This window comes from Alosa alosa, chromosome 13, assembly GCF_017589495.1.
Source record: "Alosa alosa isolate M-15738 ecotype Scorff River chromosome 13, AALO_Geno_1.1, whole genome shotgun sequence".
NCBI classification, from domain to species: Eukaryota; Metazoa; Chordata; class Actinopteri; order Clupeiformes; family Clupeidae; genus Alosa; species Alosa alosa.
This window is the reverse complement of record NC_063201.1, coordinates 5,216,821-5,230,304: the sequence shown is the minus strand read 5'-3', so window position 1 is coordinate 5,230,304 and position 13,484 is coordinate 5,216,821. Positions and strand designations below refer to the sequence as shown.

General features: G+C 48.9%; 1 protein-coding gene across 1 annotated transcript in view; it reads right to left on the bottom strand.

Annotated features, from left to right (window-relative positions):
* Window positions 1-1,531: 1,531 nt before the first annotated feature.
* The window catches only part of lipeb (lipase, hormone-sensitive b), a 32,442-nt gene continuing 20,489 nt past the window's right edge, over window positions 1,532-13,484 (bottom strand). Inside the window, 9 exon segments of the mRNA XM_048260615.1 lie at window positions 1,532-1,661; window positions 1,797-1,990; window positions 2,998-3,255; window positions 4,484-4,674; window positions 6,547-6,633; window positions 7,200-7,346; window positions 8,906-9,088; window positions 9,091-9,129; window positions 11,263-11,407. Of these exon segments, the coding sequence (XP_048116572.1) occupies window positions 1,532-1,661; window positions 1,797-1,990; window positions 2,998-3,255; window positions 4,484-4,674; window positions 6,547-6,633; window positions 7,200-7,346; window positions 8,906-9,088; window positions 9,091-9,129; window positions 11,263-11,407 (1,374 nt within the window).

The window sequence follows — 13,484 nt, the reverse complement described above, 5'->3', positions numbered from 1 at the left end:
TGAGATAGTGTCAGACGGAAAGGGAGAGAGAGAGAGAGAGAGAGAGAGAGAGAGAGAGAGAGAGAGAGAGAGAGAGAGAGAGAGAGAGAGAGAGAGAGAGAAAGAGAGAGAGAGAGAGACAAAGAGAAGAGTTTGAGTTCTAAGTTTGAGTTCTAGTGCTAGTCTGTTAGCTTTCTTCCAGTTGACGATCATACATCTGCTCCGGCATTGATGTAGAGATAAATCAGCGATGGCAACTCCATGGCAGACACACTGCTAAGAGCTCACTGCTAGGAGCACGCCCACAAAGGACTCACGCTGTCTTCCAGGAGCAAGAAAAACACTAAATGACATCAGGAAGTAGGGAAAAGCTCTGAAAAGCTCTGAAAAGCAACAGTATCACAAATCTAAATTTTCCTTTCTTTTTGGACAGCCTCCTGCTGGACTGAGCTGAACCCATGATCAATGGTCTCTGATGGTGGAGATTAATGCTTCGCAAACCACCGGCTCCAAGTGGACAGTGACCCTAAAAAGACAGACGGTGCTTTACACTCCACTGATTAGTGCTACTGCAGCAATGCTGCAGCAACCTCCAGCTGGAACAGAGGCAGTTTGAGGAGGCAACAGAGGAACAGAAACCTTCTGTAAAGGAACAGCAGACGAAGGAAAACAGCTATGGCTACATCACATCTACTCTTCACAAGCCAACAGATGCGTTCTCAAACCAAGGATTACGCAGCTTTGAATAAGACAGCCTAAGATAAAAAGTTACATAAGTCTATATGATTTAAATAAAACATTTCCAGGTATTGGCAAACCCTTTCGACCAGTTTTTCGTCCTTGGTTCCTATCCAGGACAGTCAGTTAGACAGCCGACACAGAATAGTGTCTTCAATTTGTGTAAAATCTATGAGGCCAACTTCTAATCCAACGTAAGCAGTGGGTTAGAAGTTGTGTAGTGTGTAGTGGACACAAGAGGTTTTTGTGTAGTGGACACAAGAGGTTTTTATAAGGCAGTTAGAGGGGACACATAGTGCAAAGGAGGAGGTTCCTATGCATCACTATGTCTATGTGGTCGGCTACTGCAGTGGGGCTCTTGAGAGTGTTCCAAGGACATCCTAATGTGCTCTGTCCCACAGCTCCCAAGAGTTCACAGTTTGAACCACCAGCATTATACATCTCAAAATGGCAATAGGTAGAGTGTGTATCGATGAGATGTGGGTCTGTGTGTGTGTGTACACGTGGAAATGTTCCGACTGCTCGGAGGAGTGACTGATCGTTGCTGGTGACTGCAATGGTAGGTAGCAGCAGGGAGTTTTTTTCTCTCTTTCTTCTTTAGTGTGGTCCTCTCTGCTCGTCCCCTTTTCTTCACTGCACTCATCATCATCCTCTTCAATCACTTTCTTCACCCTTCTTGACTGACCTCAGCAAGTTTCTCCTATTTGTCTACAAAACCTCCTGCCGCCGCCCCCCCTCCTCTCTCAACCCTGTCTCCCGTTTATTTTCTTTATTCTTTGGAAAATGCAATAAAGCTGGCGTCTCATTGGCTGCCTCAAACGCCTATCTCCCTGGAGTCCCCGGGGTTGTTGGCCGCCACCAGTCCGGCTAAGCCCTCCTCCTCCTTCTCTGGCACTTTGTCCCCTTCCTCCGTCCGAGTGTCCACCTGCTCGGGGATCACGCCGCTGCCAAAGAGCCGGGGAGTGTTTCCGTGGTGGTCATCGGCGGCACCACCGCCGTCGTGGTGGTGATGAGTGCCAGGGCCAGTCGCGCCTCCAGTTTTGCGGTGGTGTTGACATCAGCTCATCGCTGTCCCTTGCCTGAAGACCTCGCCCGGATGCGTCGGCGAGAGCGTTGTGGCGGGCTTCCAGCGGGTCTCGCGTGACAGCTGCGACAGGCTGAGGAAGCCGTGCGGCAGGTCGTCCACGATGCACAGCGTCACGGGCTGGTCGGCGCCACGCAGCCGCTTGGCGAACATCACCGAGTCGTCCAGCATCGGGTCCAACGCGCAGGCCTGAGGGCAGCAGAGGAGAGAGATGAGAAATGGACACACAGGGAGAGAGAGAGATGAGAAATGGACATGCAGGGAGAGAGAGATGAGAAATGGACATGCAGGGAGAGAGAGAGATGAGAAATGGACACACAGGGAGATAGAGAGAGAGAGAGAGAGAGAAAGATGAGAAACAGACACACAGAGATGAGAAAAGGACATGCAGGGAGAGAGAGAGATGAGAAATGGACACACAGGGAGATAGAGAGAGAGAGAAAGATGAGTAACAGACACACAGAGATGAGAAAAGGACATGCAGGGAGAGAAAGAACAAGAAATATGTATATTTCATTTGTCAGCAATGAAAATGAGAATGACATTTAGTACATATGTGTCAATCAAGACCCGTCTTTTAAATTAGGGTCTATTGAGAGACTGAGAAAGAAAGAAAAATAGAAAGAAAGAAAGAAAGAGAAAAAGAGAGGAATAAGACAGGCAGAGCAGGATGGAAGCAGCTGGAGAGAGAGAGAGAGAGAGAGAGAGCTGGAAAAAGAGAGGCAGCAGATGAAGAGAGAAGGGAAAAGGAAGAAGTGGGTGATGGAAAGGAGACGGAAGATAAGATGAGAGCGAGAGCAGAGAGCTGGGCAGGAGAGGAGGAACGGGCTGGGCGAGTGGGACTTGATGCAGGGAAAGAACTGGTGGAGAACAAGAGAGGAGGGTGGAGGATAGGGATCAGAGAGGACAAAATGATGGAGTGATAGAGGTGAGGAGGGTGGAGGATAGGGATCAGAGAGGACAAAATGATGGAGTGATAGAGGTGAGGAGGGGTGAGGGGGGTAACGGATGGAGAGAATAACAACAAGAGACAAGGGCAATGACAGAAGAACATCCATTATATAAACACCAGGCTGCCCTCTGAAACACCATTTCAGAAGAACCACTCACTCGCACTCGCACACACACACACACACACACACACACACACACACACACACACACACACACACTTCCGTCCACTCTGGGTCTCTTACCACGATGTGGACGGGCGGCAGGCCCTTGAGCATGCTGTCGGGGGCCAGCAGTGGTGACATGTAGGGGTTCCTGACGAGGGGCGAGGTCTGGGTTGGCATCTCGGCCAGCTGCTCCGAGCGCAGCGGCTCGAAGCCCACGGGGAACTCGCGCGTATCCCCCGTGCCGTCCTCGGTGCTAGGCGGTATGGCCACCGAGGAGAGGGCGCTGGACGCCGAGGCATCCATCGGCTTGGACAGGAAGAAGCTGACGCCCTCAGGCTGCAGGGTGATGAGAGGAGAGAAGAGAGGAGAGGAGAGAAGAGGAGAGAAGAGGACAGGAGAGAAGAGGAGAGAAGAGAAGAGAAGAGAAGAGGAGAGAAGAGAAGAGGAGAGGGGGAAAGAGGAGAGGAGTGGAGAGGAGAGGAGAGAAGAGGAGAGGGGGAAGAGGAGAGGAGAGGAGAGGAGAGGAGAGAGAAGAGGAGAGAAGAGGAGAGAAGGGAAGAGGGGAGGAGAGAAGAGGAGAGGAGAGAAGAGGGAGAGAAGAGGAGGGGGAAAGAGGAGAGGAGAGGAGAGGAGAGAAGAGGAGAGGGGAAAGAGGAGAGGAGGAGAGAGGAGAGGGGAAAAGAGGAGAGAAGAGGAGAGGAGAGGGGAGAAGAGGAGAGAGGGGAAAAGAGGAGAGGGGAAAGAGGAGAGGAGAGAAGAGGGAGGAGGAGGAGGAGAGGAGAGGGGAAAGAGGAGAGGAGAGGAGAGGAGGGGAAAGAGGACAGGAGGAGGAGGAGAGGAGAGGGGAAAGAGTAAAGAGGAGGAGGAGGAGAGGAGAGGAGAGGGGAGAGGAGGAGGTAGGGAAAGAGGAGAGAGGAGGAGAGAAGAGGAGGAGGGGGGAGGAGGAGGAGGAGAGGAGAGAAGGAGGAGAGGGGAGAGGAGGAGAGGGGAAGAGAGGAGAGAAGAGGAGAGGGAGGAGGAGGAAAGAGGGGAGGAGAGGAGAGGAGAGAAGAGAGAGATAAGAGATGAGGAGAGAGGAGGTAAAGAGGAGAGAGGAGAGAGGAGGAGAGGAGGTGGGGACTTGCAAGAATCAAGGCTTGTGGCAGTGGAGGGAAGGGAAGACTTGTCTGACAGAGTGTGTTTGCTGTATAATTTAAATCCCAGCTGTGCAGGCTGGTCCGGCCAGGAGGATTTGAAGAAGTGGCGCCAGAATCAAACAGATGTGGGACAAGTTTAGATACTCTCCTTCTGTCTGTCATATATCACAAACCCAAGTTTCCATCCGTCTTTGTGAAGTTCTGAGACAGACTGAAGGAAACTTTTTTATTTTGTACTTTTGAACTATATGATCACAATGCAAAAAGAAAGCAAGGTCATGAATTTTAAGTTTGTGTATATCAACACTGATTCTTAGCTTATATATATATATATATATATATATATATATATATATATATATATATATATATATATATCACATTTTTCAAAAATATTGGCTGGGAGGCGGACAAAAGGCTGGTATTACCGTGCACTCTGACAGCAGTTGTGCATTCTGGGTAGAGTTGAGTTGAGTTGTATGGGTGCCGAGGTCCTGGCAGGTGTGGCTCTTGAGGGACTCCTGGCGCACGGAGAACTCCGACGACTGGTTGGGGGGCACGGGGGGGTCAGAGTGAAGAGAGGTCAGTGTCGCCTCGGAGACGCTCTTCCTCACCTCCTCTGCACGAGCCAATGAAACAGCAGAACCGAGAGAATGGGTGCAGGTAGAGATTAGTAGAGAGAGGTGAAAGACAGAGAGAATAAAAGTAGAGAGAGAGAAGAGAGATAAGCAGGTCAAGAGAGAGAGGTAGAGAGAGAGAGACAAACAGAGAGGGAGGGAGGGAGGGATGGAGGACAAGTTAGATTTGAAATGGAGCCCAAAATAACCCCCCAACGAGGCTGTAACTCATCCTCTCGGTGTAACTGGGCCCAATGAACAGGCCCAAGGTCATCCCCACCGCTCAAGGTCATTCAGAGTCATCCAGCAGGCAGAGCAGCCGAGAGAGGGATGGAGGGAGGGATCAGCCAGACGGAAGAATGAAAGTACACAGCAGGAGAGGAAGAGACATCGCTCAATCGCTCACTCCCTCTCTCTCTCACTCTCACACAGATAAAAAGGTGCGTGATCTAGGACAGACACCAACACACACAGACACACATCAGAGAGAGCAAGTGGCGAGGCAAAGAAAATCCCCAAGCCTCTGATAGTAAAACATCAAATGGATTAAAAAAAAAAAAAAAAAAGTAAATGAGGAGGAGAGGATGATACTGGGGTGGATGATGCCCTCCCAACACCCAGATTGGATGAGCCTGTTGACCGGGAGACTGTTGCCAAGGAAGCAGGCAGGACAGTGATGGTGGAGTATGAGGAGGGGAGTGTGTCTGTGTGTGTGATGGGGTCGGTAGAAGCACCATGCTGGAACAGGAGTAAGGGCACAGTTTGGTGATGGTGGTGTCAGTGTGACTTACACACCCCCACCCCACCCTGTGTGTGTGTGTGTGGGCCTGCACCCAGTCCCTTTGATGTTGCCCTCATGCCAGCGCCCACTCGCTCACACCGCCAAGCCTTGGTCACCTTGGCAAGCTGACAGGACAGACCACACACACACACACACACACACCTTTGGTTCAACGCCTCCATCCCCAACCCCTCCCACACCCGCCCGTGCCCCCTGGCACATCCCGGTTGGGCCGCCAGCTCTCATTGAGGCCGGAGACGACTGAGACAGGGGGATTAAAATATTACTCTGCTGATTAAGTTTATTAATTAAAACGGCGGGGAGTCGTTTAGCGGGAAATTACCACACAAGAGTTTCTGTTGGTCTGATGTAGAAAGTCAGTCGAGCATATTATTAGCCCCTTTGTTCCCTTTTATGAGCCAATTTCAGAGTAGAACTCACAGCCAGTCTACTCCATGGGCTACAGGTTTATGACTGGAAGCTTCACTGAAGGTTTATTTTCTCTTTTTCTCGAATGTGTGCTGCAGTCGAGTATGGAAGTAGCATCCGATCTGCAGGTTAAATGACTTAAAATTAAATGAAAATTAAATGTTAAATGAAGGTCAGCTACGTAGTAAATGTAATTAACAACAACATACAGCTCTGTAAACAGTGTGTGTCCCTCTGTCTTTGTTTATTTCAGTAGAGAGGACTACAGGGCTGGAGCGGCCGTCAACGCAGAAGAGATTTCCGATTCCAATTAGTGGGAGAGGACAGAGAAGAGAGAGAGAGAGAGAGAGAGAGAGAGAACATCACCGGTTGTTTATAGTCACTATCTGAGAGAGCAGCCATTCCCATCAATCAACACCTGCATACAGGCTCTGCCTGTACAAATCTCATTAGAGGTCACAACCAAGCGAGAAAGACTCTTTATTCGGTCATGGGTTTGGCAGGTTTGACCACCTCTTTTTTTTTTATCCTCTGTTGACTGACAGCCCCGATGGCCAATCCCCTGCATTCATAGAGGGAGGGGAAGGGGAGGAACAAGGCAGTGCAGGTAGGTGGCTGGGAGGGAGGGCTTATCGGATGACTGACAGTAGAGAGACCCTCCTACCAGAGCAAGAGGCGGAGCTGGGAGAGTGGAGGGAAGGCATCACTAAGGTCAAAGGTCGCCTGAGGAGCATCCACAGGCGCCAGAGTGCTGCAGGGAGGAGAGGAACATGATAGGATGGAAAAAACGCAAGGTCACTTCTAAAGGTCGATTCAAGGTCAAGTTGTGAGGTAAAAGAGAAAGAATCAATAAAGCAGAGCATCGGGTGAGGTCAATGCTTGCTTCAATGTCTCTTCCGTGGCACTCATTCAGACTGTTTATCAGGTTTGAAAAAGAGCGGAACAATTTGTGAGATCAAGCAAGTGCAGAATATCAGTGTTGGTGGCTGCCTTGTTATTAAATTAACATTGACTTGAAACAGTGTTGAAAGAGGGCTTTTTTTGGGTAAATGTTGAGGCATTTGTCACGGTAGATTAGTTCAGCTACTAAGTGGATTCAGCTGATAGCTCCTTGTATCTGTGTACACACATTTTCCAAACTAATGATGTATCAACCCCCCACACACACACACACACTCAAGAAAACAGATAAAGATTGAAACACACACACACAAAACAGATAGAGATTGAAACATACACACACAAACAGATAAAGATTGAAACACACACGCACACACACACACACACACACACACACACACACACACAACTCCGTACCAGTAGTGGCTCTATTGTGGTCGAGCAGAGAGTGGATCCAGTTGGAGGCGCCCTGCTTGAAGTCACGCAGCAGCAGAGCCGTGTCTCTCCGCACCATACTGAGCGTGCTCACCTTCTCCACCTGCTTCTCTGCGTACGGCTCAGAGCCTATGCGCGCACACACACACACACACGAAAAAAACATCAGACATTTAAATAGAGATAGACACACACACACACACAAACCAAAAACATCAGACATTCAGATACAGACCAATACACACACAAAACATATATAGATGACCACACACACACAAAAACACATGAAATATGCAGACAAACACACACACAAAAAAAAAACAAAAACATTCAAACGCACACACACACACACCGCTTTACATACATGCCTTGCCTGCCTTTACTTCCGATTCACAGAGAGAGACAGAACATATGCAGACAGCATTAGACACATTCTGAAACACTGAGCAACCGGCAGCTTGCCCAGCAGCTGAACAGATCCTTTCTGACTCAGTGCCGCTCCCTGCTGCATAATAATAGAAAAAGAAAGTCTTGACATAATCAGACTGCGATGTCAAGAAAATTCTTTAAGAAAAAAGGAAGCAATCAACGGGCCACAAAAGGTCAAAAGACACAGTCTGCAAATCCTGTATTCTTCTCGAGCTGAGCATGAGTGATGCGCGCACACACACACACACACACACGCACACACACACACACACAACAAGTGCAAATTGACCAGCATGCAGACAGACATATTCCCTCACCTCTGTCACTGAGTGTGAGTGTGTGTGTGTGTGTGTGTGTGTGTGTGTGTGTGTGTGAGCTTAACGCATATGACTCAGCGATTTAACCGTTCATGCAAGAAATGTGAATTTTTAAAGGTTTGTGCATCACCGGTTGAGTACGAGTACCGTGTTTTTCTTACTGTGTATGGTTATGTATGCACACAGCGTGTGTGTGTGTGTGTGTGTGTGTGTCTACTGGTTGTGTACTGTATGTGTGTAGTGTTTGCTGTGTGTATGTTTGTACAGGAATGTAGTGGTAAAATAAGAGGTGGGTAAACTATGAATTCTGTGATCTCTCGGACTGGACCAATGTTTATAATAATTTAAAAATCATTCAGAACATGTTTGATTATACAGTGTGATTTTTGAATGTTAAAAGTTGCAATTGGTGAATAAACTCTTTTGAGAAGTGGATAAACTCTAATAAGAGGTGAATAAACTCTATTTCTGAAATTTCAGGAGGCTAAACTGTGTTTACTTATGTTTAGCCTCCACTACATCCCTCTGTATGTCTAAGTGTGTGTAGTGTGTATTTTCTGTGTTTACTGTGTGCATGTATGTTTGTATGTATGTATGTGTGTGTGTGATGTTTGTATGTATGTGTGTGTGTGTTTGAGAGCGTGAGAGAGTGTGCAGTTTGCACATACATAGTCTGCATGCTGGACATTTGCACTTGTAGTGTGTGTGTGTGTGTGTGTGTGTGGGGTTTATGTATTTGTCCATGTAGTGCTTGTAAATAGATATTTGCTGAGGCAGCAAGAGAGCACGCTAGGGGGCAATGGTGTGTGTGTGTGTGTGTGTGTGTGTGTGTGTGTGTGTGTGTGTGTGTAGTGTCGGTACCTGCGTAGGCACTGAGGAAGTGGGAGAGCATATCGAGTGGCAGCTGTGTGTGTGTGTGTGTGTGCGTGCGTGCGTGTGTACCTGCGTAGGCACTGAGGCAGCGGGACAGCACGCTAAGGGGCAGTAGAGGGTCCATGAGTGTGAGAAGGCGTGAGGGCGAGGCGTAGGCGGTCAGTAGCGTGGCCGGGTATGCCGCCACCAGCCCCTCTGGCATACGCACACCCTGCGACGCCGCCCGCATCGACACCGTAATGGACAGGTTCCGCCCGCACTGTCCCCTGCCAGGGCCTTCTCCTGCGGCCAACCTGGAGAGAGCGTTACTTTACCCCTTTTAATGTTACTCTTACCCCTTGCATCTCGAGGAACCAATCACATCGGTGTATCTGATATAGGTGGGCCAGAGGCGAGCTAAACAGATGACAACTGAGCTGCAACGAATCAGTCAGTAAACATTGGTCGTGGTACTGTATTATCTAATTGCGTCAAAGTCCAGAATCAATCAGTAAACATTGAGTGCGTGTGTGTGACCTCTAATTGCGTCAAAGTCAGAATCCAGTCAGTAAACATTGGTTTGTAGTGTTAAGAGTTATCAATTGGGTAGAGTGGGGATTTTTAAATGCATGCTTGGTGCCAATTTATTGGGCCATTTTGTCGTTTGTGGCCAGACCCTTAATCTTTCTAGATTACCAGGGTCTGGATTTTCCAGGCTGAAATGCTTTGGCAATACAAATTGTATTTTTTGCCATGCCAATAAAGCTTGATTGAGAGAGACAGAGAAGGGGGGAAATAGGTTTAACACTCCTTTAAAGGTAAAGGTGACTTATTAGTTAGCAGACACTTTTCCCAAAGCAACACAGACTCACACTGGTGGGTTTGGGAGTGGACACTGGCTACCACTGCTTCAACACGCCCGCACTTTAATATCCACTGACTAACCTTCTCACTCAAACACATTAAAACCACCATATCCATACATGAGAAGAGAGAGAAAAGAAAGTTAATCATTTAAGTAAATAATGATAAATGTTTAAGCCCCACCCTCCCTTCCGCCATCATCTATGATGTCACACGGTAGCTTGTCCATCCCTGAAGCACTGGAAAATGTCATTCCATCATTAGCCATTTCATAATAAGCATATTTAATTTTCATCCAACCAGTCACCATTTGCCTCAAAACCTTCAGAGCCTGAAATGAACCCACCCCAAGACAGGAAATGGAAAACAGAGACCGAGACAGAGAGAGACTGAGAGAGAGAGAGAGAGAGAGAGAGAGAGAGAGAGAGAGAGAGGTAGGGAAGAAGAGAGAGAAAGAGAAGGCAGGTTGGAAAAAGACTGATAAATAGAAAGAAAGCAGCAGGGTGGGGGAACAGAAGGAGAAAGGGGGGGAGAGAGAAAGAGAGAGAGAGAGAGATAGTGTGAGGTGTGTGTGTGTGTGTGTGTGTGTGTGTGTGTGTGTGTAAAAATGAGGGCATAAGAAAAAAGGCGATTGTGGAACAATGCAGATGCAGTGAGAGCAGAAAGACAGGAGAGGAGAGGAGAGGAGAGGAGAGGAGAGAGGAGTGCAGAGAGAGGAGAGGAGAGGAGAGGAGAGGAGGAGAGCAGAGGAGAGGAGAGGAGAGGAGTGCAGAGAGAGGAGAGGAGAGGAGTGCAGAGGAAGAGGGAGGAGGAGAGGAGTGCAGAGAGGAGAGAGAGGAGAGGAGTGCAGAGAGAGGAGAGGAGGAGAGAGGAGAGGAGAGGAGAGGAGAGCAGAGGAGGAGGAGAGGAGAGCAGAGGAGAGGAGAGGAGGCAGAGAGAGGAGAGGAGGAGTGCAGAGAGAGGAGAGGAGAGGAGAGAGGAGTGCAGAGAGGAGAGAGGAGAGGAGTGCAGAGAGAGGAGAGGAGGAGAGAGGAGAGGAGTGCAGAGAGAGGAGAGGAGAGGAGAGGAGAGGAGAGGAGAGGAGAGGAGGAGAGAGAGGAGAGGAGAGGAGAGGAGGAGAGAGAGTAGAGGAGAGGAAGAGAGAAGACAACTAGGCAGGAAGGCCAGAGAATGAGGACAGGGATTATGGGGTTGTGGAGGGGTGGAGGGGTGAGTGACTGAGCGAAACAAACACAACAAATTAAGGCAATGAAAGTCACCACTCCTCTCCCCCAGACTAGCACAGAGGAGCTCTGTGGTCCGTGCATACCGTTAGAGAGAGGCGCAGCAGTTAAGTCATTACGCCTCTAAATCAGGTCAATTCGATTACCCCGGAGACCAGAGCTCGTGTAAATAGAAAGAATAACATGGCCGACTCGAGGAAATGTGCACACGGCCTGAAGGCAAACATAGGACTCCGTGGAACTTAAGTGTGGAGCTTCTGTGCTTTAAGTGATCCAGTTAAGTGGTTCGTGGGTATTTGTCGATCATCATAGTAGGTGTGAGCGTGTGTGTGTGTGTGTGTGTGTGTGACACACACTCACCCAGGAGGTGGCTGTTCTTGAGGGCCCAGCAGTAGGCGAAGAAGCACTCCTCCAGGGCCCGAGGGAAGGGAGCCTCGGGGGCCAGGGAGTAGTCCACCGACAGGATGGGCACACCCAGGTCCTGAGACCAGCCCTTCAGGTAGGGCTGCACAAGAGAGGGGGAACATGGAGAGAAAGTGAAAGAGAGAGACAGAGACAGAGACATAGACAGAGACAGAGAGAGAGAAAAATGAGTATATAAATATGTGAGCAAAGGAAACAAATGGAGAGCGAGAGATAGAGAGAGAGAGAGAGAGAGAGAGAGAGAGAGAGAGACAGAGACAGAGAGAGACAGAGAGAGAGAGAGAAATGAGTATATAAATATGTGAGTGAAGGAAACAAATGGAGAGCGAGAGAGAGACAATGTGAGAAAAAAAAGTGTGAACAAGAGAGGCCACGGAAAGGGGAAAGAAAAGGGAGGGAAAGGGGAGAGAGAGAGAGAGAGAGAGAGAGAGAGAGAGAGAGAGACACAAATTGGGTGGATTTAGTGCCAGTGTTCTAAGGAGGGTCAACATAAGAGTCGTGTGTGAGTCATACCTCTGAAAATGACTGCAGGGGAAAAGTGGAAGAGAAATCACAGTCTGGTTATGAAAACAAGAATGAATGAGAGAGAGAGAGAGAGAGAGAGAGAGAGAGGGAAAGGATGGAACGAGGGAAAGAGGGATAGAGTGAGAGATAAAGAGAGTGCAAGAAAATAAGACACCAACAGTCATAAATGGAGAGAGAATTAGGAGAGGAGGGAACACTATGCTGGAGCTAGAACAGGGGGAAAAGCGCAAAATACAAAGATCCGATTCAAAGCGATTGGGCACAGGAGAGTGGACACTCTTTCACTTGGAGTTGGAGCTCACAGACCGGCCCTTTCGGGCTGCGCGCGTGAAATAGATTCTGGCGCCCGCGCTTGTTGCCAAGGCTGTGCCCACACCTTCAGTCAAACAGCTGTCACTTTCCTCGGCACTCCTGAAAATAGCCGCCTGCCATGTCTGTGACTCACCCACCAAGTCTTGTTTTTTTCCCCCCACTGCACTCCCAGGTGTCACTGTGAACTCAATGTGGCACCGCGCTCACAGAGTCTGCTGCGTCCATATCAAACAAGATGTTCTACACGAGTGTCGGCTCATTTGTTTAAAGCTTAGGAAAATCCGTCTCGACCCCCCCAACCCCCGCTGGGGTTTTAATATCAGTCGTTAGGTAGCTTGTCTCCAGCGCTGCAGCTGCACTGGGTAATGGATGCCACTCACTACCACACACTCTGCAGTCAGTACATGTCTGATCTCCGGCCCTCTCAGACGCTTCACTTCCTCCTCTAGCTCCTGCAGGAAACTCTCACCTTGTATGCTCCTTACCTTTCTCTATTCCCCCTAGCCCATTTTGCACCATCTCTCTTTGACACACACACACACACACACCCCGTCTCTGCTCTGAAATAAGGGGCTCCTGCTAAGCGTTAATAGCACCCCCGGCTCCTGCCTCCAGCACCCTCCTGGTCCCTTCCACACGCACCTCCGACAGGGTGCCAGGTGGCAAACTCAGCCGACATGACTCAGTTGACTTCGCCTCATACTGTACGCCTTTTCTACTCACCCATCATTCTAGATTTTTCTGTTCTGCCCAATCTCAACACTGATTTTCTTTTCTCTTTCCTCCTAGTTCCTCTCACTCTCTCATTTTCCTCCTCTCTTCATCTCGTCGTCATCTCTCTCTCTCTCTCTTCTGTTTGTTTTAGGTTGTGGGCAGGAAGTGATGCGTGTTGACAAGCGTCGTGGCCGATCGGCGGCCGTGTCACTCAGGGGCTGTGGTTGAGTGCAGACTCAAGAGGACTTGGACAGGAGGGAGTGTGTACTACAGATCTGCTCCCTGCGTCTGGCTGAAGCAGAGGAATGGAGAGTCTCGGTGCAGGGCTAACACTACTCTAACGCTAAGCTAACGTTCCTCTCCACATGGGGCACCTTCAGACGGGATTTCCTTAGTACATTTATGACACTTTCAGAAGACCTGAGAAAAGTCCTTCAAGGCTGGTGCCTATGCCGTGTTTTAATGCACAGACAAGTGCTTGTAATTCTTATGTGTCTGCAGTTTTATTTATTTTTAATTTCTTTTTTCTTATTGTACGATACTTCTGAGGGTCTCTTACACGTTGACAATACATTGCACGCTTCTCAAGTCCGTTGTTTTTTCTCCAC